Source organism: Pimephales promelas, chromosome 5 (assembly GCF_988280905.1).
Source record: "Pimephales promelas chromosome 5, fPimPro1.hap1.1, whole genome shotgun sequence".
NCBI classification, from domain to species: Eukaryota; Metazoa; Chordata; class Actinopteri; order Cypriniformes; family Leuciscidae; genus Pimephales; species Pimephales promelas.
In genome coordinates this window covers 33031228-33051082 of record NC_142773.1, presented here as the reverse complement: position 1 = coordinate 33051082, position 19855 = coordinate 33031228, and the positions used below count along the sequence as shown (strand labels likewise).

The following is a 19855-nucleotide window of genomic DNA, read 5'->3' as shown; positions in this document are numbered from 1 at the left end:
GTGATGCATTACAAGTTTATTCACATTACTTTTATGCCAATGCAAATTACATTCAAATAAAATGTTTATTTACAGTCAAAGAGTTACTGCAGATTAAAATAACAGTCACAGTAATAATTGAATTGCAGCTGAAATATAGCCATGATGAGGTAAATACAGATTTTATGACTCATTATTACAAGCCGTTTTATGGTTTTGTGTGGCCATTGGCCATCTTGATTTGGAGGGGGGGAAAATCCACACACAACAGCTTGCCACTTGGTGGCAATGTGGGCTTACAAGGTCAGGATGATGCACCAAGGTCCACTGTAGTTGATGTGCAACGTGCAACTATGCCATCAAAACCCATGCAAATGCAAGAAAAATATTTTTGAATAGCTGTCCACTGTGACATATGCATGAATATTTTTTTTTAATTGTGTATCTGTTATATTGGATTCTCACAGTTTGATAAATGTATATGTATTAAATTGCTGTTTTGCTTTGTGCTGTACATATTTTCCTTCTATAAACAACACATAAACAGCTTTCTTTTCTTTTCTTTTATTTAAATATTTTCTTTTCTTTCACAAAGAAACCTTGTCACCACCCCGCAAAGTAAAATAATAATAATAATAATAATAATAATAGTAAATTACAAAATTTTAAAATTAAAAGTACAAATTAAGGTAAATAAAAGGTTTTTAATCTCGCTATGTATATTTGTACATTTTAGCTTGACAGCTCCGTTTATTGGTAAGTCATTTCATTCATTAATGCATATATATATATATATATATATATATATATTTGTTTTTTACAATATCAGCTATTTGCAGACGAGTCTGTATCAAACTGTATTACTTTTATATAATATGTAAATATACAATAATTCGTATTGTGCTATATGAAATGCGTTGTGGAGGAAATGTTTTCTCCCGTCTTCGTAGGCTTTTCGCGTCATCACCAGAACGCCTAATAACTACATCTCCCAGAGTTCTTAGTGTCTAATCAGGAAGTAGATACGCACTGTGATGGCAAACAGATAATAGTTAAGCAGCCGCAGCGAGTAATACATTTAGTGTCAATTATACAGTTAATATTGTAAGTTATTTGAAATTATTCAAGCGGAATGTCATGCCCATTTAATCACTCTGGTAGGACAACATGACGAATACATTTAAATGAATAGACACCTGATTTTTGTCTTATTTCTAATGGCTTATTATTTCCGAGCTGTCGTCTGTAGATCAAACATCAAATGTGTTATCATTAAAATGAATCAATGCATCAGAATGTGACAGTGTCCGTGAACATAATTTTATAATCACGGATAAGCGCTCTTCGATCTGATTTAACCCGCAGCCTGTGTTTCCGCAGCGGAGCTGAACCCCGCAGTGCTGCCGCTGGACTGGCTCCTGGGAACCTGGCAGTCCGATGAGCCAGGAGAGGGCTCCTTCCCCTCCATCGCAGCTTTTCGTTACACAGAGACTCTTCATTTCTCGCATGTGGGACAGCCCGTGATCAATTTCATGTAAGTAACAAAATAAACCAGAGTTATTGTTTATGCAACTCAGAATGTAGTGCAGACATTCAGAAAGTTGTGAACTTTTTCCTCAGGTTTAATGCATTCCATGCTGAGAGCAAAAGGCCTCTTCACAGGGAGTGTGGATTCATCAGGCTTCAGCCGGGCACCAACAGGGTGGCTTTTATCATTGCCCAGAACTCAGGTGTCTGATTCATAAAAACGTTTATCAGATAGGTTCATCTGTATTATGGCATATCTTTTCTTTTTCTTTTTTAAATTGTTTATACCTCTTTCAGGTCTTGTGGAGATTGAGGAGGGGGAACTCACTGGACAGCAGATGACTCTACACAGTGCTGCCCTGGCTAGAACATCTTTTGCCAAGCAGCCTCATGTTCAACAGGTCTCATGAATCAAACTGATTGTCTTGTGCCTTGTTAGGTCAATGAAACAATAAACTCGAATGTAGCTATATTTTTATACAGAAAATGTGGCATGAATTGTGCTGAACTAGTGTATTTATTCAAGCAAATGTTCAAAATTTTTTATCAGATCTCCAGGCACATCCAGTTGAAGCCGGATGGAAGGCTGGAACAGACCGTCTCCATGGCACTGGAAGGACAGCCACTGACGCAGCATTTGCACATCACTTACCGCAGGACTGATTAACTATCTGTCACATGCGAGGAAGATGTATTTCTGAAAAGCACATGGAAGTAATGTACCCATCTGACCTAAAATATTGATGGTTTATATATAGCAACCTGCAGGTGTTGGCAATATATTTGTGACTAAGAATGTTATCTAAAGTAATAGATGTGATCTGACCTGTCTTACCAATAAAAAAAGCTTTGAAAATATTGTTACAATAAATAAAGGGGTATAATGTAACCACAGTATACAAATATAAATGTAAAAACATTTCTTTACAAATTTAAATTGTTTAGAGGTAGCTCGTGGCAAAGTTTGTCTCTGAAGAAAATGCTGTACATTATAACATCTATTTCCATAAGATTAAGTTTACAAATTGAATAATAATCAAAATATGTCACATCACATACATTTTCTCTCCAGTAAAACTTAACACTAAACATCTTCTTTCATACGTATAATGGTAATTCATGGGGATTCATTAGTTCACTTATAGACTCGTTACCTTGTGATGAATTGTCATGACATTCCCACTAATCATGAACAAATGGCGAATAATTTAAAGAATTCAGTTAATAGAGATTGCACTCACAATGATAAGGTCAATAAAAACATCCACTCTGTAATATCGCTCAAATGTTTGGGGTTGTTAATTTTTTTGAAAGAAAGTAATACCATCATTCAACAGGGATGCATTTATTTAATCAAAAGTGACAGTAAAGACATTTATAACGTTACAAAATATGTCTAATTCAAATAAATACTGTTCCGTTTAACTTTATTTTCATGAAAGAATCCTGGAAAAAAAAACTATCACAATTTCCTCAAAAATATTAAGGTACATAACTGTTTTCGTTATTGATAATAATAATAATAGTTTCTTGAACAATCAGCATTTCAGAATGATTTCTGAAAGATCATGTGACATTGAGGACTGGAGTAATGATGCTGAAAATTTAATGATGCAGCCTTTCCATCTCTGGAATAAATGACATTAAATTTTAATAAAATAGACAAGTTTTTTTTATATTTGAATAATAATAATATAATTGTTTTACTTTATTTTTGATCAAATAAATGCAGCCTTTGTTAGCATTATTCTTTCAAAAACAAATTAACTAATCCAATTTTACCAATCAAATGAATGTAAAATGGTATTTTGTGACTTTATTAGTTCCTGGGCACAAAATTATTTTCCAGGTTTTCCATGACTGCTGAAACCAACTCTGTGTAAAAACTTTGAGTTTCTCTAGTGCCCACATTACAATCTTTATTTAAATATGTATACAGCTGGTGACAACAGTGTTACACACACACCACACAAACTGTATAAACCGAAAGTGCAAAGTGTCACTCCAAACATCTTAAGTAGTTTTGTCAAAATAAAAAAAATCTGAACACTGTCAAACATTTAAAAAAGTTTCACTTATGCCACAGTTATTGAGTATAAAAATCTCAGTAGAATGAATCCATGCAATGCATCTTCAGCTCAAAAGGAGCTCCTTTACCAGCAGACCTTATTTCAGGGTCATTTTAAACTAAGGAAGACAGACATTATGTAGATCCACCAATGAATATAGCAGTAACATCCCCTCTACACAATATTAGCTCATAGTATTTCTTTCACTCTATGTTTAGGATTTTAAGGAAAAGTACTTTAAAGATAATAAAAAGTAAAAGATAATTAAGGTGCAGTTAAACCTGGGTGACGTGCTACAACCTTTGTGATGGTCCGTTTGCTCCCCAAGGCTTCACAAACAGTACAATGGTTCATTCAAATAGTTCTGGGATGGAAAGATTCAGTTCTCAGTTAACAGGATGACTTCCTGCAGAAGGCTACTTCGTCAGGTAGATGTACATGGTCTTTACGAATTCCTTCCATGTTAACACAGCTGTTGATAACCAATGGGCTTGAGCTTTAGAGTCTATGTTCACCACGCATTTTGAAATGTCCCCCTGGAATGAAAGATGAAAAGAAGCATTGTCATTTGATATGCTATTCCATACACTATACCATTCAAAAGTTTAGGGTCAGTAAGATTGGTTTAATGTTTTGTAAAAAAAAAAAAATCTAATGTCCATCAAGGCTGTCTTTATTTGATCAAAAATACAGTAAAACAGTAACATTATTAAAATATAAAATATCTTTTCTATTTTATAAACATGTTAAAATTTAAATTATTCCTGTGATGGTAAAGCTACATTTTAATGATCAATACTCCAGTCTTCGGTGTCACATGATCCTTCAGAAATCATTCTAATATGCCTTTGCATTTATTGCTCAAGAAACATTTCTTATTATCAATGTTGAAAACAGTTGTGCCGTTTAATATTTTTGTTTATTCAAATTAATTAACCAATCATTAATACCATTGATCAGCTCTACCAAACTTGGATGCTTTTTTTTCCCGCTAAGAAACAAACATTGTTATTATGTTTTGATTGATACTGTGAAGCTGCTTTGATGCAATCTATATTGTGAACTATATACTTGACTTAACTTGATTTGGAAACCATGATGCATTATTTCAGGAATCTTTGAGGAATAGAACAGCATTTATTTAAAACAGAAATCTTTTGCAACATTATTCTTGCTGAATAACTGAATAATTTTTTTTAATTAGGGTTACAGATCCCAAACTTTTGAACAGTAGTGTGTAGTATAGTATGCAATGCTCTGGCACAAATAAAATAATTAGATGCGCTTTTAACAGAATGGCCACAGGTGGGTAGCAACACTTCATTTCCTCATATGGCCTCTAGAGGTCAGGATCAATCTTTCAATCTTTCATGCAGAAGGCAGTACAGAGAATGAACACGTACCCATCCTCCCCTCTTTCTGAGCCACAGGACCAGGCTCCTGCGTACAAATTCACCCAGACTGTCCACAATAGTGTGCACCATGACTGGATGGCCCTGTCGCACACAGTCCACTGCCAGCCCAGCAGCTACAGCGTAGATGGCCACCACTTTGCCCCATGTGATCCCTTGAAAGTAAAAGCAATTCTGTGAGCAGAACTAGTGGGCTACTACTGAGCTATGAGCATTAATCATACTAGCGTTTTAGAAATTAAATTCCAAACTAATATTAAAAACAGTTTATAATGAGAATTCAGTAAAGAATCAGCAAGTCCTAGATTTGCTCATATCTAATGCAAATGAAATGTCAATGTATCGCAAAAGAAATCAAACCATTTTTTTCTCCACAAAATATTCATGGTTTTTCAATCAAAAGTGTCTTCAGAGGACATTTGAATTGATAAATAGTACCTTAAAGCATGTTGTAGTTATTTTAGACATGGCAACCTCCAATTACTGTCTACGACTTACAACAAAGACTTTCCATCCTAATGAAAAACAGAGCCAGATCTAAAACAGCATCTAACAGTTTAGATTAGTTTCCTTGAAAATCTATTCAACTACATAGCTCTGCTGTGCTGATGATGTAACAGGAAGGCTAAAAGCATTAAGTCTCAGCATTAACTCACTGTCGTGCTTCACTAATGATGAGCCAAGAGTCAGGGAGTATGCCAGTTGTTTACATTACATCTTCAGCATTCATTTAAGATAATTCCTCAGATGTGTATCTTACTATAGAAGATAGGTTGTGAAAAGATTGTCAGGCAGAGTAGAATGACGTTGCCATGGTTTTGGACTCAATCACTAACCACCATGTACATCGAGAAGAAGCAGAACCAAGATAAAATATGTGACCAAATATGTACAAAGAGAAGAATGTGGGTATGTCCTTTTTAGGGGTTTTTCCATGTTCCGAAAAAAGACCACTGAAGAACTTGACATTAAACCACAAGAGATGGTGATGATCAAAGTGGCCCTCTCAAACACACTACTGAAATCCAATAATAGGTTGAAGTCAATCGCTCTTCCAGTAAAGACAATTTTACTGTAACTTAATAAAAACAAACATAATGAAATTAATGTCCTGAACTCTTTTTTAATGCTCAAATTCTGCTCAGGCTAACATTGCTTCATTTACATTTGGAACGAAACCCACAATCTCCAAATTCCCTCCATTTATAGTAAAGAAGATGCCCTCATGTGCAGTGTTGCAGTTTGTTTTTGTTCCCAAAACAGCCCCAATTGTCAATTATGTACAGAATATAATAATAGTAATGTATTAATAATAATAATAATAACAAAAATATAATACAGTTTTTAATTCACATGCCCGCGTAAACTTCAACTTGAAACGACATCTCTTCAGACATGTTTCTCAGCACAATTGTGGATGGACAATATTTCGTGCTGATTTTAAAAGTATGAAATATTTGAAGATAAAAAGGTCATGCATGCCCACAAACACTGCCTATGAAACACCTGTTATATTGTCTTCAAGCTCACTTACCCTTGGATATGATCTCTGTTGCTACAGAGAGAAATGCATCTGAAACCACAGCTTCGACTGCTACACAGATGTTCAGCTGCTTTGCGATATTACGATACACATATGGCCGCATACACTCCAGTTCATCACCTGTAAAACAAAGCAAAACCTGTAAAATGTTCGGTATACACAATGAGAGGGACATGTGTTGGCATAATTTATTGATCATATCAGCCTTGATACAAGTATCATATAGCCTTGATACACTCTAGTTATAAGAAAGAAAGAAAGAAAGAAAGAAAGAAAGAAAGAAAGAAAGAAAGAAAGAAAGAAAGAAAGAAAGAAAGAAAGAAAGAAAGAAAGAAAGAAAGAAAGAAAGAAAGAAAGAAAGAAAGAAAGAAAGAAAGAAAGAAAGAAAGAAAGAAAGAAAGAAAGAAAGAAAGAAAGAAAGAAAGAAAGAAAGAAAGAAAGAAAGAAAGAAAGAAAGAAAGAAAGAAAGAAAGAAAGATTTTTTACATATTGTTATGAGAGATGATAAATACTGAAATATCATCACACCTGTTACGAGCATCAGTTCACACTCACTCCTGGTTCTCTTACCCAGTTTTAGAAGCACCACAGATACATCTATAAGAGCACCGTGTGGCTCCGGCAGATCTGGCTCAATTTTTGACCAGCTGAATCCTTCCCTTATGATTCTGGAGTGGATAAAGTCTCTACAAAGTTCCATAGACTGAGAAACGAGCTCTTTTTCCGTGTGAGTCCGATCAAACATCTTCATCTCCGCGCCGAACACGGTCACGGTGGACCGCTCGAACACGCTCATGTCCCGCATGTTTGTTTGGCAAGAGCTGTGTTCACTGGACAGGTAACCTACATAAACACCCCACAGACTCCACTAACAATACGGAGCGCATTTCTACGACGAAAGTTTAGACACATTAAATATGAAACAGGTTCGCCGAAACGCCAAGAACCAATCAGGAAAAACAAATCAGCAACCCAAACTAAATTCCCTAGCTAACAAATTGATCAATCGACCAACTTCCGCTCCGCTTACCGATTTTATCATTTCTCATCTCCAATGTCTCTTCCATGTTTCGCACGACAAACTACAATGTTGAAATGGACTTTCAGTTATACATCGTCCTGTCCGAGGTTGCTTGCTGTTCGTTTGTGCCCACTTGGAAGCGATTGTGCTCTCTACCTGGAACGCTTAGGTAACCACTAATCAACCAAGTGAACGGCTTAGTCCAAATATAAATGGCATCCTGGCACGGCTCACAGTGCTTTTAGTCCATCATGGAACTAGGCTACTATATAAATTAATATCAACTCCTTCAAATCCTTGCTCACTTATCAATTCACATTAATATGCAACATTAATATTAATTTGGTAAAAAATCACACTCGTATTAAAAGAGTAGACTTTTTATCAAACAGACCCAGGCGTGAAGGCTTCCCATAAAATGCTTATTTCATATAATGATTCTTCCCTAAGGATCAGTGGGAAGTTCATTCATGCTTTGCTCTAGTGGTGACCGTGTAGGCTAAATTATTATCTGTCTATGTTTAGCGAGCTAATCCTCTCACTATACCAACACAACAGTTTAAAGTCCTGTGAATGACTCGTGAATAGACCTCAGTGTGTGTGTGTGTGTGTGTGTGTGTGCATATCTTTATCTGATAGTCATATTTCACAAAGTGGTATTCCCAGAAGACATGCAGTTAAAAATGTATGACAGTTCAATGGCAAGTCAAGTTTACAGAGATGTCACTTTCATTCATTGCATCCATCATTTTTTATCATAGTTATCTCTCATTCGCTGCATGCCATACTACAACTAAAATAATGTCATCTGACTGAGAAAAAAATCTTCTTGTGTGGATTCAGTGTAGCAAAACTGCTTGACCTACATTTGATATTTAATTAATGCCAACGATAATTCATAGACTGTTTGGTTTATGCACCAAGTTCTGTACATAGCCTATTTGTAGGCTAGGCCTACTGTATTTGTCGAACATAAAAAATGTTATGCAATCACATTAAATAGGCTACTGTTAAAGTCGAGATGAAACCAAATTTGACAAATGTTCTTTTTAGATGTAATATTGTCGTGTATATTAGAAATGATGACCTGTGCACTTCATTTTTTTACGCAGAGAATGAAATACAGTATGGCGGTACATTAAAAATTAATATCATAATCAATATGCACCGTTTTTCAGTATGAACCGGTATACCGCCCAGCACTACTTTAGACTACCATCGTAAATTTTAGGTTTCTGTGTTAGCACCACCCACCTACACAATGGTTGTACAAAAACTACGATAAAAACCTGTTGGAAGCATCTTTTCAACGATTTTTTTATGAATGATTATTCCAGTGCACATAGACAACCATTGTGTAGGTGGGGGGTGCTAACACAGAAACCTACACTTCTCGGGACAGCAGCATTTGTCCAAATTTCAATCTTAACCGTTCTATTTAATCAGAAACGATCTTAATACAAAACCGAACTAACCCTTTAAATTCTGTCCCTGCTGACGGTAAGTTATAACTACAACTCCCACAATTCCTGAATCAGAGGCTTGCGCATGCGCTTTGGCTCCTATTATTTTTGTTCTCCCGCAAGCAATAAATGAAGAGTCGCCGGAACGTGCTTTGATCAATACAAAAACAATTAGAAGCGGAAAGCGTTTTTCTCGTACGCAGATACTTTCATACATGGAGTCACACGACACTTAACTGTCATTCTCGCCAGCCTGCGGGATCCGCCATCAGGGGATTGGAGGCCGAAAACACAGCAGGCGAACAGGACATGCAGAGGTGTTTTTCTATGTAAAAGCTAGCTGGCTAAGCAGGGGATCGGAGGAGGAACAGCAAAGCCTTGGAAGAGTTTTACAGCACCCCTCCTTTGGCAGTAAGGGCTACATCTGCTCTCATCCACACACCGACCTGCTGTTAGTGTTAGGATGGCGCACCTCCGCGACATGCAGAACCAGGTAAATCCTTTGCCCAGTCGAGTCTGTTCATCATCAGGACTGTTAATCTCATAATCAGTAAAACCACAGTGATGTTTAGTAAGCCTGTCATGTCATGTCATGACATGCCTCGATTTAGAGTAATTGCTCACTGATTTTCTTCTACACCTTTCATTGAATCTCATAGCACAACTCTACTGTTTCTCTCACACAGAATTCCCGGCTTGACCCGGAGGAGTATTTCACAAAACAAGAGCGCATTGGGAAGGGGTCTTTTGGTGAGGTCTACAAGGGCATCAACAATCGCACTAAAGAGGTGGTGGCCATCAAGATCATCGACCTGGAGGAGGCGGAAGATGAGATCGAGGACATTCAGCAGGAGATCACGGTGCTCAGCCAGTGTGACAGCCCCTATGTCACCAAATACTATGGCTCATATCTGAAGGTACACTCTCCCATTGTTTGGGATCTCAGGCGTGTACAGACAAACAATAGTAAGAGGTTTTTTTGTATGTCATTACAGCATCTTTTAATATCAACATGAAATCACTTTCTTAATGCATGTTGACATGATTTATCAATGCATTATTCCAAAGAAAATAACTTTTTACAAAATCTAATACCTAGTTCTTCTTCTGAAATAACTTTCCTCCTCCGCTGTCACCATGTAAAAGTTATGTTAACCAATGGCCAACTTGCTAGGTTTCTACAAACTGCAAGGAGATCTGTGTAATACCTGGATAGAGATATGTGTTAGCATTTCCTGTTCGTCTCAATTGCACTTGTCTAGTATAGACCAACGCCACTTTTGCGTCATCGAAGGGTAACGCCCCCTTTTGCAGTAGCACCTCAATGCAGAACATAAGATCCACGGGGAGGAGTCGGATCACGATCCAAGGGGTGGAGATGGGTAAGATTAGGGTTGGGTTTAGGGATTAGGGGTGGGTTTAGGGATCAGGGGGCGGAGTTGGTTAGGTTTAGGTGTATGTAAGGTGGGAGGAGTTGGATCTGGATCCGACTCCTCCCCATGGATTTCATGTTCCGCAGTGAGGACCATCTCCCCTTTTGGGGGAAAACACCTCTATACTGTCTATGGGAAAACAAACGGATTCCCATGAGAACAGAACTCGCACTAGATCTGCAAAGTTTCTTGATAGCAAAAATGGCACAAACTTAAAGAAGCTAACGTTACTGAATACGGGGTTACAGAGGTTTCCCTTTGAAATGGTCGAAAACTGGATTAATGACCCCACACAGCGGCCAAATATGGACTATTCAGACATCTAACGTTACAACTATCTCGTGGAATCACCAAGTAAGCACGTAGCTAGCCTTTTTTTTCATTAACACTCACAGTATGACAAACTAGACGATGAATGGATCATATTTAACTTGATTTAAGCTATTGACATAGTCTAATAAGGTAACGTTAGCTGCTAACAGCTTAGTCTTTCTAATAGCTAGTCGACAACAAAACTGTCAATAGCTTAAATCAAGTTAAATATGATCCAAGTGACATGGCCTCATCGTCTAGTAGTTTGTAATAGGCTACTGTGAGTGTGTAAATGATAAATAAATAAAAAAGGCTACTTACTTGGTGATTCCACGAGATAGTGGTAACGTTAGATGTCTGAATAGTCCATATTTGGCCGCTGTGTGGGGTCATTAATCCAGTTTTCGACCATTTCAAAGGGAAACCTCTGTAACCCCGTATTCAGTAACGTTAGCTTCTTTAAGTTTGTGCCATTTTTGCTATCAAGAAACTTTGCAGATCTATTGCGAGTTCTGTTCTCATGGGAATCCGTTTGTTTTCCCATAGACAGTATAGAGGTGTTTTCCCCCAAAAGGGGGCGTTACCCTTCGATGACGCAAAAGTGGCGTTGGTCTATGGGCAATTTTTAAATGTGCTATATTTACTCCTGGATATTCTTGCCATCACCTTAACCGAAATATGTCATGTTACTAATGATGTCATGACATTGCTGATTTGCATCCCCCTCACACACAATCTGCTAAAATATCCTGAAATATTTTGGATTCAGTGTTGCTTGAAAAAAATCCCCAATATCAATTTAAATGTGCTGACAAAAGCTAAAATATGCTCCTTGTTGCTCAATGGTGAAATAACTGCATCTGCAAACATTGAGCCCTTTGCAAACTCACTTTTAGTTAGTAATGTTCACTGTCAAATCAATTTTTTCCCAATCACGCCCTATATTTTCTTTAATTTAAAATTTCAATTGGAATTACTTTTTTTTATGTTGAAATAAATGCAAAATACCAGATCTATCTTGCTTTCAGATGAATTCTTCTGCACCTTCAATCTTAAAATGTTTTTTTACAACAATTTTGGGCACTCCAAAAACACTTTACTCTAGAGTTAAAGGTCAAAGAACCATATTTTCTTACTCTGAATCACATTTTCTGCTGTTGTGCAATGAAAATGGTTCCATGGATGTTGAAGGCCAATGTTTTAAGCCACATGATAAAATACCTAATGGAGTCATATTGAAATACAACAAATGTCATGTGACACTTGAAGAAATTGTGCTTGTTTTTTTGCCCTTATCTATAGGGAACAAAGCTGTGGATCATCATGGAGTATTTAGGAGGTGGCTCTGCTTTAGATCTTGTAAGTAGAACAACAGTGGCTCTTCAGTTATGGGAACGTTTTCATGGGATCATAAGAGCCTTTTGACTTATATTATAAATATAATGTCTTCTACTTTCCTCCGCACGTCTCAGTTGAAACCAGGACCGCTAGAGGAGACGTACATCGCCACTATACTGAGGGAGATTTTGAAGGGACTGGAATACTTGCATTCGGAAAGGAAGATCCACCGTGATATCAAAGGTGTGATAACACGCACGTCTGCCTACTCGAATCAGGCCGGCTAGGAATGGCTTCAGATTCAATCGTTTGCTTTGTGTGAAATCTGAACTCTGTGCTGATGATTCATGCTGTGTCTTGTGGTAGCTGCCAACGTGCTGCTGTCTGAGCAGGGGGATGTGAAGCTGGCAGACTTCGGGGTGGCGGGACAGCTCACAGACACCCAGATCAAGAGAAACACTTTTGTGGGAACTCCTTTCTGGATGGCTCCGGAGGTCATCAAACAGTCTGCATATGATTTTAAGGTGCGGAGATCCAGATAAACGCTCTTTTCTCAGCGTGCAAAAGAACAACATGAATTTTAATGTCCAAATGTGTCTGCAGAGCTGTGAAAACACACGTTCAGCACTCTGGCAGAAAGGCTGGAGTGGTAAAACTGTTCCCAAGCATTCAGCTTTCTTTCTTTTTTAAGTGGTAGGCATGGAAACCAGTCACTAACAGAGTTTACATTTTAGCGTAGTAGCAGCTAATCATATACATATTTGTATAATATCTTGTTGAGACCAATGAAGACTATTTGGTTTGCTTTTTTTTTTTTTTTTTGGCTGCAGGCAGATATTTGGTCCTTGGGAATTACAGCTATTGAACTAGCGAAAGGGGAACCCCCAAACTCCGACCTGCATCCGATGCGAGTGCTGTTTCTCATTCCCAAGAACACTCCCCCGACGCTGGAGGGCTCATACAGCAAACCCTTCAAAGAGTTTGTGGAGGCGTGCCTCAATAAAGACCCTCGCTTTGTGAGTATTTTTTGTATTCATTTCTTTAACCCAAACTTTTGGAATGTATTCTACCACAAGTGTAAAGCAGCAAAAACTGTTTTCAACAGTGAAGAAATGTCTCTGAAGGATCATGTGACATTGAAGACTGGAGTAATGATGCTGAAAATTCAGCTTTGCCATCACTGGAATAAATTGCATTTTAAAATATATGACAATAGAAAACAGCTTTCTATATTTTTTTTAACAATATTTCATCAAATAAATATGCAGCATTGGTTCGCATTAGAGACTTTAAACAAATAAAAAAATTCTTTTGATTGGTAATGTAGCTGTATATAGCACACAACTTATTAATATAAATGATCAAGCTCTAATTGTAGACAGACATTTCAAGATTTTTGACATGAGGTGGTAAAAAACATTGAGCATCACTATTCTGGATATGTGCAGCGGCCCACCGCCAAGGAGTTACTGAAGCACAAATTCATCACACGCTACACCAAGAAAACCTCCTATCTGACGGAGCTGATTGACCGATACCGCCGCTGGAAGTCTGAAGGCCACGGAGACGAGTCGAGCTCTGATGATTCTGACATGTATGTCGTCCATCTGTCCATCATAATGCACATACTCTACGATCAATAACGGCCCTCTAATTCATCCTGATGTATTATTCATTTCTTATTACTTGAGCCCTGTCCTTTTAATTAGATGTCTGGTGAATGGATCCTCATGAGTTATAGCCTCTGTTTCTCCTCGTACTTGAACAGGGATGGCGATAGTGATGACCGAGACCAGTGTCCCATGTGGACGTTCCCCACAGTCCGACCCAGCTCCATGAACAAGCTCCAGAAGGGCTACACAAACACAGACTCAGAGGTGAGGATTCCAACATTTCATATTTGTTTTAGAAATACATCCGTTTGGGTTGTCCTGTCATCGTATATATATATATATATATATATATATATATATATATATATATATATATATATATATATATATATTTTTTTTTTTTTTTTAAAAAGGAATAAAGTTCACAATACCAACATTTTAGTCAGTGATACCAATTTTGTTAAGAAGTTCAAATTAAATATTAATAAATGAAACAAAAACAATGAAATGTTTAATTTCTCAAAGAAGCAACAAATGTTTCTTGTAATTATTCAAATAAGTTTAAGGTCACAAAAAGTGTATATGGAATCACAGAATTCTTAATCATCATTTTGTGGGGTCTTACATTTAATTATTAATATGATTTATTAAACTTCAAAGGATATGATTTAAATAAATATGAGCGTTTCACATTTTTACAGGGTCATGGTTTCAGAGCAGTTTGCAGTTGATGAATAACATGCCTTTATGCCTCAATGCAATAGCTTATGCCAAGTAGTATTGGGGTTCTTTTACACTGTTGCCACATGTTGAAGTAAACCATCCAGGAATTTTACTGGAATGCATTTGGGCTAGTTTTTGATTAGCAATTAGGCACAATAGGCGGGTTTTGTTATGTAGACCTGGCAACCCTGCTCATGATGTACTGTTGATGAATTATGATGCTCTTTTTGTGACGGAATAATTTTTTTCTGATGGAATAATTCACATATTGAAGTGTAGCAATAAATAATAATTATAGCAATACCAGACTTTTGAGGCAAGTAAATGGTGCTCTAATTATTTTATGCTCTTTATATAAAGGAATATATGATGGTCAAGTCACTTTTATTTATGTAGCAATAGCACCTGTTACCGTACAGATTTGTTTGTTTCAAAGCAGCTTTACAGTGATGGTGTGTAGTTAGCATATGGATTCAAACATTCTGACACGCAAAGTGAAGCATTTATGTGAAAGTGGAGCTTTAATTTTTAATGGTCATGTGCATATAGGCATAAATCAGTTATCATTCACTCCCATTATAAAGCTTGGAAGATATATAACTCCGATTGTGTTTGGCTGAAGTAGAAAGACATATACGCCTAGGAGGGCTTGAGGGTGAGTAAATTATGGGATAATTTTATGGGATCCTTTAACTAAAATAAAAGAAAGTATTAAAAAATAAACTTTTATTTCAGCTAGCTGCCAAGGCGACATTAAAAAAATAACAAAAACAACTAAAACGTACTCTAAAGTTGAAATAAAATAAAATAGTATATCAGTAATACTGAAATAACACATCAGTGCACCTGTTTTACAACATTTTATTTTTAGCATGAACCAAGTACCAGTGCTTTTGACATCCCTACATGAAAGATGTAATGTTATGGTTTGAATTTGTTTTACAGGCAGCTGAGACGGTAAAGAGGCAGCCCAAGTCACAATGTTTGTCGGCGCTGGTCTCTCCCATCTTCAGAGAGGTAAAAATGCACAACATCAAACTCTCACATCCTGACTGGAGTTATCTCTGTTAACGTTATGCTTTTTATCACGGTGGCAGCAGATAATGCAGTAGTAAAGTAATAAACAGTGATAAACTCTATTTGTTATAGAGTTAAATGTAAGTCAATCTGTTCTCCAGCTGAAAGAGAAGAGAAGGGCATGTGGAGGAGGAATGGGTGCCATAGAGGAGCTGGAGAATGCCTTCAACCTGGCAGAAGAGTCCTGCCCTGGCATCTCTGACCTCCTGGTCACACATATGATGGAGAGAGTGTGCAGGTGAGCAGATCTGTATGAAGAAAAAAGAGCAGTGGTATAGAACAGGGGTTCTCAACTCCAGTCTGTAGATGGCTATCCTAACGAGCTGAGGATCTGAATCAGGTGTGTTAAATAAGGGAGACACAATATGCAGAGCAGTGGGTAACGAGGACTGGAGTTGAGAACCCCTGGTATAGAATATATGCCACTATTTAGGGCTTTTCACACTACGCTTAACCCTGGGTTATCGAGAAATCCGAGAAAATAAATGTGTGGTTCCCAGACCACGTCTCAATGTCAGTGAGACGGGGTCTGACGTTAGCCAGGCTTGAGAACGACAGACAATCTGCATTAATAGACACAGTTTTAGTTAATAGTGGCCCGGTCACAACTGATTTCAGTAAGACAGTGATAATGTGAGTTAATCAGTTTGCAGGAGACCAACACAATATGAAACTCAAAACTAAGTATTTTGAACATCTTTTAACAGAGCAAGTGGTGTGTGAATCCTGCATGGAGAAGCAGTCGTCAGTAAATTAAAGGGAACACCGCTTAAGTTTAGGAATATACTGTATTTTGGTAAAGATCAATTTTAACCACTTAAGTACAAAATAATAATCAGTTTCGCTCTGCTTTCATTGTGTTTGCCATTTGATGTTGCGCAAAGTTGTGGTGGTCGCGCCAGCGCGGATTTTGGTTGGCAGGAATCGTTCGGTTTATAATGCGCACCCCCCCTTAAAGCCTCGTAACGAAAGGTTCAACGTGAATTAGGGATGGGGCCGATCCGATCCAGTATCGGTATCGGGACCGATACCAGCGTAATTCACGTATCGGATTTTTCCGATCCAACCTGCGTAGAAATCCGATATTTATGAGCCATGTCTGCGCTTTAACGTTGTCTGCTGAAATGACTCCAAAAGTGATTCCCCCGGGCCTGCTAGTCTGCTAGCTGGCTGCAAACTGTGGAATGGATATCCTGAACGGAGGTGCAGCTCAATCATAGACTGTGAAAAATAGGGCTCAATGAGACACACCCCCGCTCAGGAAATCAATTCCGCAGTTTGCAGCCAGCTAGCAGGATAGCATTGAGCTACCAACATGTTCGCTGTGTGGAAATCATATGGTGGAAATACTTCACTGGAAACACCGCAGCAGAGCAAGACAGCAAAATGCAATGTTTCCAAAGCCGTTTTAATTAAACTATTTGTCTGTGATGCATGTTTGCAATTCGCAGTCCAGAAGAGAAAGAGAGAGATCTCTCACGCGGTGCCACAGCAAGCACAACACGACAGACAGCCCTGCTTAATGAGTGGCGACAGAGGAAACGTAACCTGGTTACAGATCTGTGATATTAGTCTGATTTCCAAAGATTAAAGAATATATTGAGGTAAAAAAAAACATTAAAAACAATAGCCGCATTCTGTCTAGCCAACATCCCGTCATTTCTCCTTAAAACTAAAACTTTAAGACAGAATCAGCACGATCGATGATTGTTGTAAAATGCAGTCTCTGCTGTTGCTAAATTGCGGGACGCTTTTAATAATAAAGAGAGCTATTAAAAGCACAAAATTTGCGCAAGAGATTCTGTTCCCAATGCGGCGCGCACTCCGAAACAAACCGCAACAAGACAAGCAAATTATAATCTGGGGCTTCATATGCGCGTCTAAACGATCAAATGTTGCCTGCACAAGCAAAATGTCAAAACGACCGGCTTGGACATTAACACTTAAACCATTTATGTCTAAAATGAACGTAGTTACGAAATAGTTGGGAGAAAACATGGTGCATCAGTAGACTATGAAATCTGAACTCGTTCTTAAAGGGGCAGCAGTATAAATGTGACGATTGCGACATTACTGAGAATCAAACAACAAAAGGCAAAGAGAAAATCACTCACAGCTCTTGAATGAATTACTTCAGCTTTAATAAGCATAAATCTATCTATGATAAACTTTGCAGTGCTATTTATAGCCTACTTTTGATTACTTTATTATAATTCTTTTTAGACCATACCTGAATAATGTTAGTAGACCTTCCTGAAATTAAAGCACTGTGTAGGCCTGTATAATGTGTATCTTTGTTTAATTGTCTATCTATTGTTTTATATATATATATATATATATATATATATATATATATATATTGACATACATACGTACATATCATCCTTGCCTGTAGAGAGGAGTTTATTTCAGCATCATATAAAATGAAAAATAATGTTAAAGCAAACACAGCTCTGGTATCGGAAAAGTATCGGTATCGGCCGATATCCAAAGTCAGGTATCGGGATCGGATCGGAAGTGAAAAAATGTGGATCGGTGCATCCCTAACATGAATGCATGTATCGTTACACCCCTAGTGTCTGCTCAATAAGTGGGCGGGCAATATGGTAATGTTTCGCCTTGACGTCACAAGGAAATGGCTTGTTCATTTCATTGACTCTGTCGACTCTTACTTTTGAAAGACAATAACTTTATATATGGTGCACTTTCAGATTTTAAACTTTGCAGGATGTTTTCATTCACTTGGATGCCCATCCAATATGTCCATGTCATTCTTTCTTCAGTCGAAAAGAAATTAAGGTTTTTGATAAAAACATTCCAGGATTTTTCTCCATATAATGGTCTTTACTGGGAACCAAACGGTTCAAGGTCCAAAAGACGGTTTCAGTGCAAACTGTTCAAAGGGCTTTAAACGATTCTAGACAATGAATAAGGGTCTTATCAAGCAAAACGATCGCTCATTTAAAAAAATAACAAAGTTTAAGTTTTATAAGCTCAAATGGCTCTGTTCTGTGATGTGCATTTGTGACTTATTAAAATAAATGAATCTTTTTTTTCGTGTCATTTGGTTCAGTCAATGAACGAATTGACTCGGGAAAAGATTTGTTCATTTTGACTCAATACTTCAATTAGACTCAAAGACTTGAGGGACATGCGAACATGTCTAGTTTTGATTAGATGCTTAGCAACCAACAACCTATCACGTGCTTCTTATTCACATGCTTTGGATAGTCACAGAACTGTCTGTGTTTGAGGGGGAAATGTCAAATAATGACTGAAAGTGAAAATTGGAGTAAAGAAGAGACGTTTCATTATTACTTTCTAGTCTAGTCCATGAATACCCAGGATTAATTGTTAACCCCAGGTAAATTAGAAGCAAGATTACCCAGGATTCCCTTTACCCAGGGTTAATTTCTTTCAAATGTTTAAAAGCTCTTGAGTGTAATTCGCATATTCTGCTTTAAAAAACTCTTCTTTTCTATCAGGTTTGCTCTGAATGGCAACACCAAACCATCATCACGGTGAAGCCCGGCCCCTGCTGCTCCTCCCTCCTTCCGCCCAAAACCATCAGAGCCCCATCAGGACCACAATACAACTGCCCATCCTCCACCCTCTTACTCCCAGAGAACTTTTAATTAGTTATGACTAAATATTTTTACAGTTTTCTTTATAGAATGGAAAGTATTTAAGAGAAAAAGCCATGTCATGGAGCGAACTGTGTTTACCTGTTAGATCAAAATCCTATTATAAAGTGTTTATGGAAACATTGTGTTTGTGTGGTAATTACACATTTGTCAAAACCTCTTCAAATATTTAAAGAAGTTAAAATGAAGAAAATCATACAATGTGCATCATAAAGTAAGGTTTTCAGGTGACGTGGGGCATATACAGTTATATGTATTGGAATCTATGGTCTTATATTTATCGATAATCAAAACTTATACAAAACTATGTATTGTTGTAATATATTAAATATTACCATTGTGCAAAAAGCATGCAATACACACCATTACTATTAAATAATTCCTGTTATCAGACAGTAAGCGCATGAAAATGCCTAAAGATTTCATTGTAGTTATGCTCAGATATCTTTTATTTTTAAGGAATGCTCAAATGTCCTTTGTTTTTATAGACACTCAAATTATATTCCAATGGTACTGTTTCTCAGTCTGTATCACAATACTGTCTTCATCTGAGCTCGAGCCCATTAATCCATGCAAGATTACAGTTTAATTTGATGAGGAAAGAACGACATTATACTTCGAAAAACTTCATTGGTACAATGATTTCTGTTTCACGACCTCTAGTGCCCATGGAGAGTAACGGTTTTGTAATTAGCCCACCA

General features: G+C 37.4%; 3 protein-coding genes across 3 annotated transcripts; 2 read left to right on the top strand and 1 right to left on the bottom strand.

Annotated features, from left to right (window-relative positions):
* The first annotated feature begins 989 nt into the window (after nt 1-989).
* thap4 (THAP domain containing 4) lies at nt 990-2364 on the top strand. Its single transcript, XM_039678022.2, has 5 exons — nt 990-1136; nt 1360-1513; nt 1600-1709; nt 1804-1907; nt 2057-2364. The coding sequence occupies exons 1-5, from the start codon at nt 1112-1114 to the stop codon at nt 2171-2173; spliced, it is 510 nt and encodes a 169-aa protein (XP_039533956.2). The 5' UTR covers nt 990-1111; the 3' UTR covers nt 2174-2364.
* Nucleotides 2365-3405: 1041 nt separating this feature from the next.
* Nucleotides 3406-7475, bottom strand: bokb (BCL2 family apoptosis regulator BOK b). Its single transcript, XM_039678020.2, has 4 exons — nt 7101-7475; nt 6522-6650; nt 4979-5142; nt 3406-4111 (listed from the first exon to the last, which is right to left on the bottom strand). The coding sequence occupies exons 1-4, from the start codon at nt 7333-7335 to the stop codon at nt 3992-3994; spliced, it is 648 nt and encodes a 215-aa protein (XP_039533954.2). The 5' UTR covers nt 7336-7475; the 3' UTR covers nt 3406-3991.
* A 1639-nt stretch (nt 7476-9114) lies between these two features.
* Nucleotides 9115-19278, top strand: stk25b (serine/threonine kinase 25b). The gene is made up of 11 exons (XM_039677934.2): nt 9115-9507; nt 9701-9931; nt 12062-12118; nt 12232-12340; nt 12464-12621; nt 12928-13113; nt 13546-13691; nt 13866-13974; nt 15379-15450; nt 15612-15748; nt 18996-19278. The coding sequence occupies exons 1-11, from the start codon at nt 9478-9480 to the stop codon at nt 19033-19035; spliced, it is 1275 nt and encodes a 424-aa protein (XP_039533868.2). The 5' UTR covers nt 9115-9477; the 3' UTR covers nt 19036-19278.
* Nucleotides 19279-19855: the final 577 nt, after the last annotated feature.

What these genes read in the sequence shown, in the direction of transcription:
- thap4 (XM_039678022.2), top strand. Translation starts at nt 1,112, where the DNA reads ATGTCATGCCCATTTAATCACTCTG. An exon ending in TATCATTGCCCAGAACTCAG is followed by an intron (nt 1,710 to 1,803) that starts GTGTCTGATTCA and finishes TACCTCTTTCAG; the next exon opens with GTCTTGTGGAGATTGAGGAG. An exon ending in AGCAGCCTCATGTTCAACAG is followed by an intron (nt 1,908 to 2,056) that starts GTCTCATGAATC and finishes ATTTTTTATCAG; the next exon opens with ATCTCCAGGCACATCCAGTT.
- bokb (XM_039678020.2), bottom strand. Translation starts at nt 7,335, where the DNA reads ATGCGGGACATGAGCGTGTTCGAGCGGTCCACCGTGACCGTGTTCGGC. An exon ending in TGTGGTGCTTCTAAAACTGG is followed by an intron (nt 6,651 to 7,100) that starts GTAAGAGAACCA and finishes TTTGTTTTACAG; the next exon opens with GTGATGAACTGGAGTGTATG. An exon ending in TCAGAAAGAGGGGAGGATGG is followed by an intron (nt 4,112 to 4,978) that starts GTACGTGTTCAT and finishes CTTTCATTCCAG; the next exon opens with GGGGACATTTCAAAATGCGT.
- stk25b (XM_039677934.2), top strand. Translation starts at nt 9,478, where the DNA reads ATGGCGCACCTCCGCGACATGCAGAACCAG. An exon ending in TCAATAAAGACCCTCGCTTT is followed by an intron (nt 13,114 to 13,545) that starts GTGAGTATTTTT and finishes GGATATGTGCAG; the next exon opens with CGGCCCACCGCCAAGGAGTT. An exon ending in ACACAAACACAGACTCAGAG is followed by an intron (nt 13,975 to 15,378) that starts GTGAGGATTCCA and finishes TTTGTTTTACAG; the next exon opens with GCAGCTGAGACGGTAAAGAG.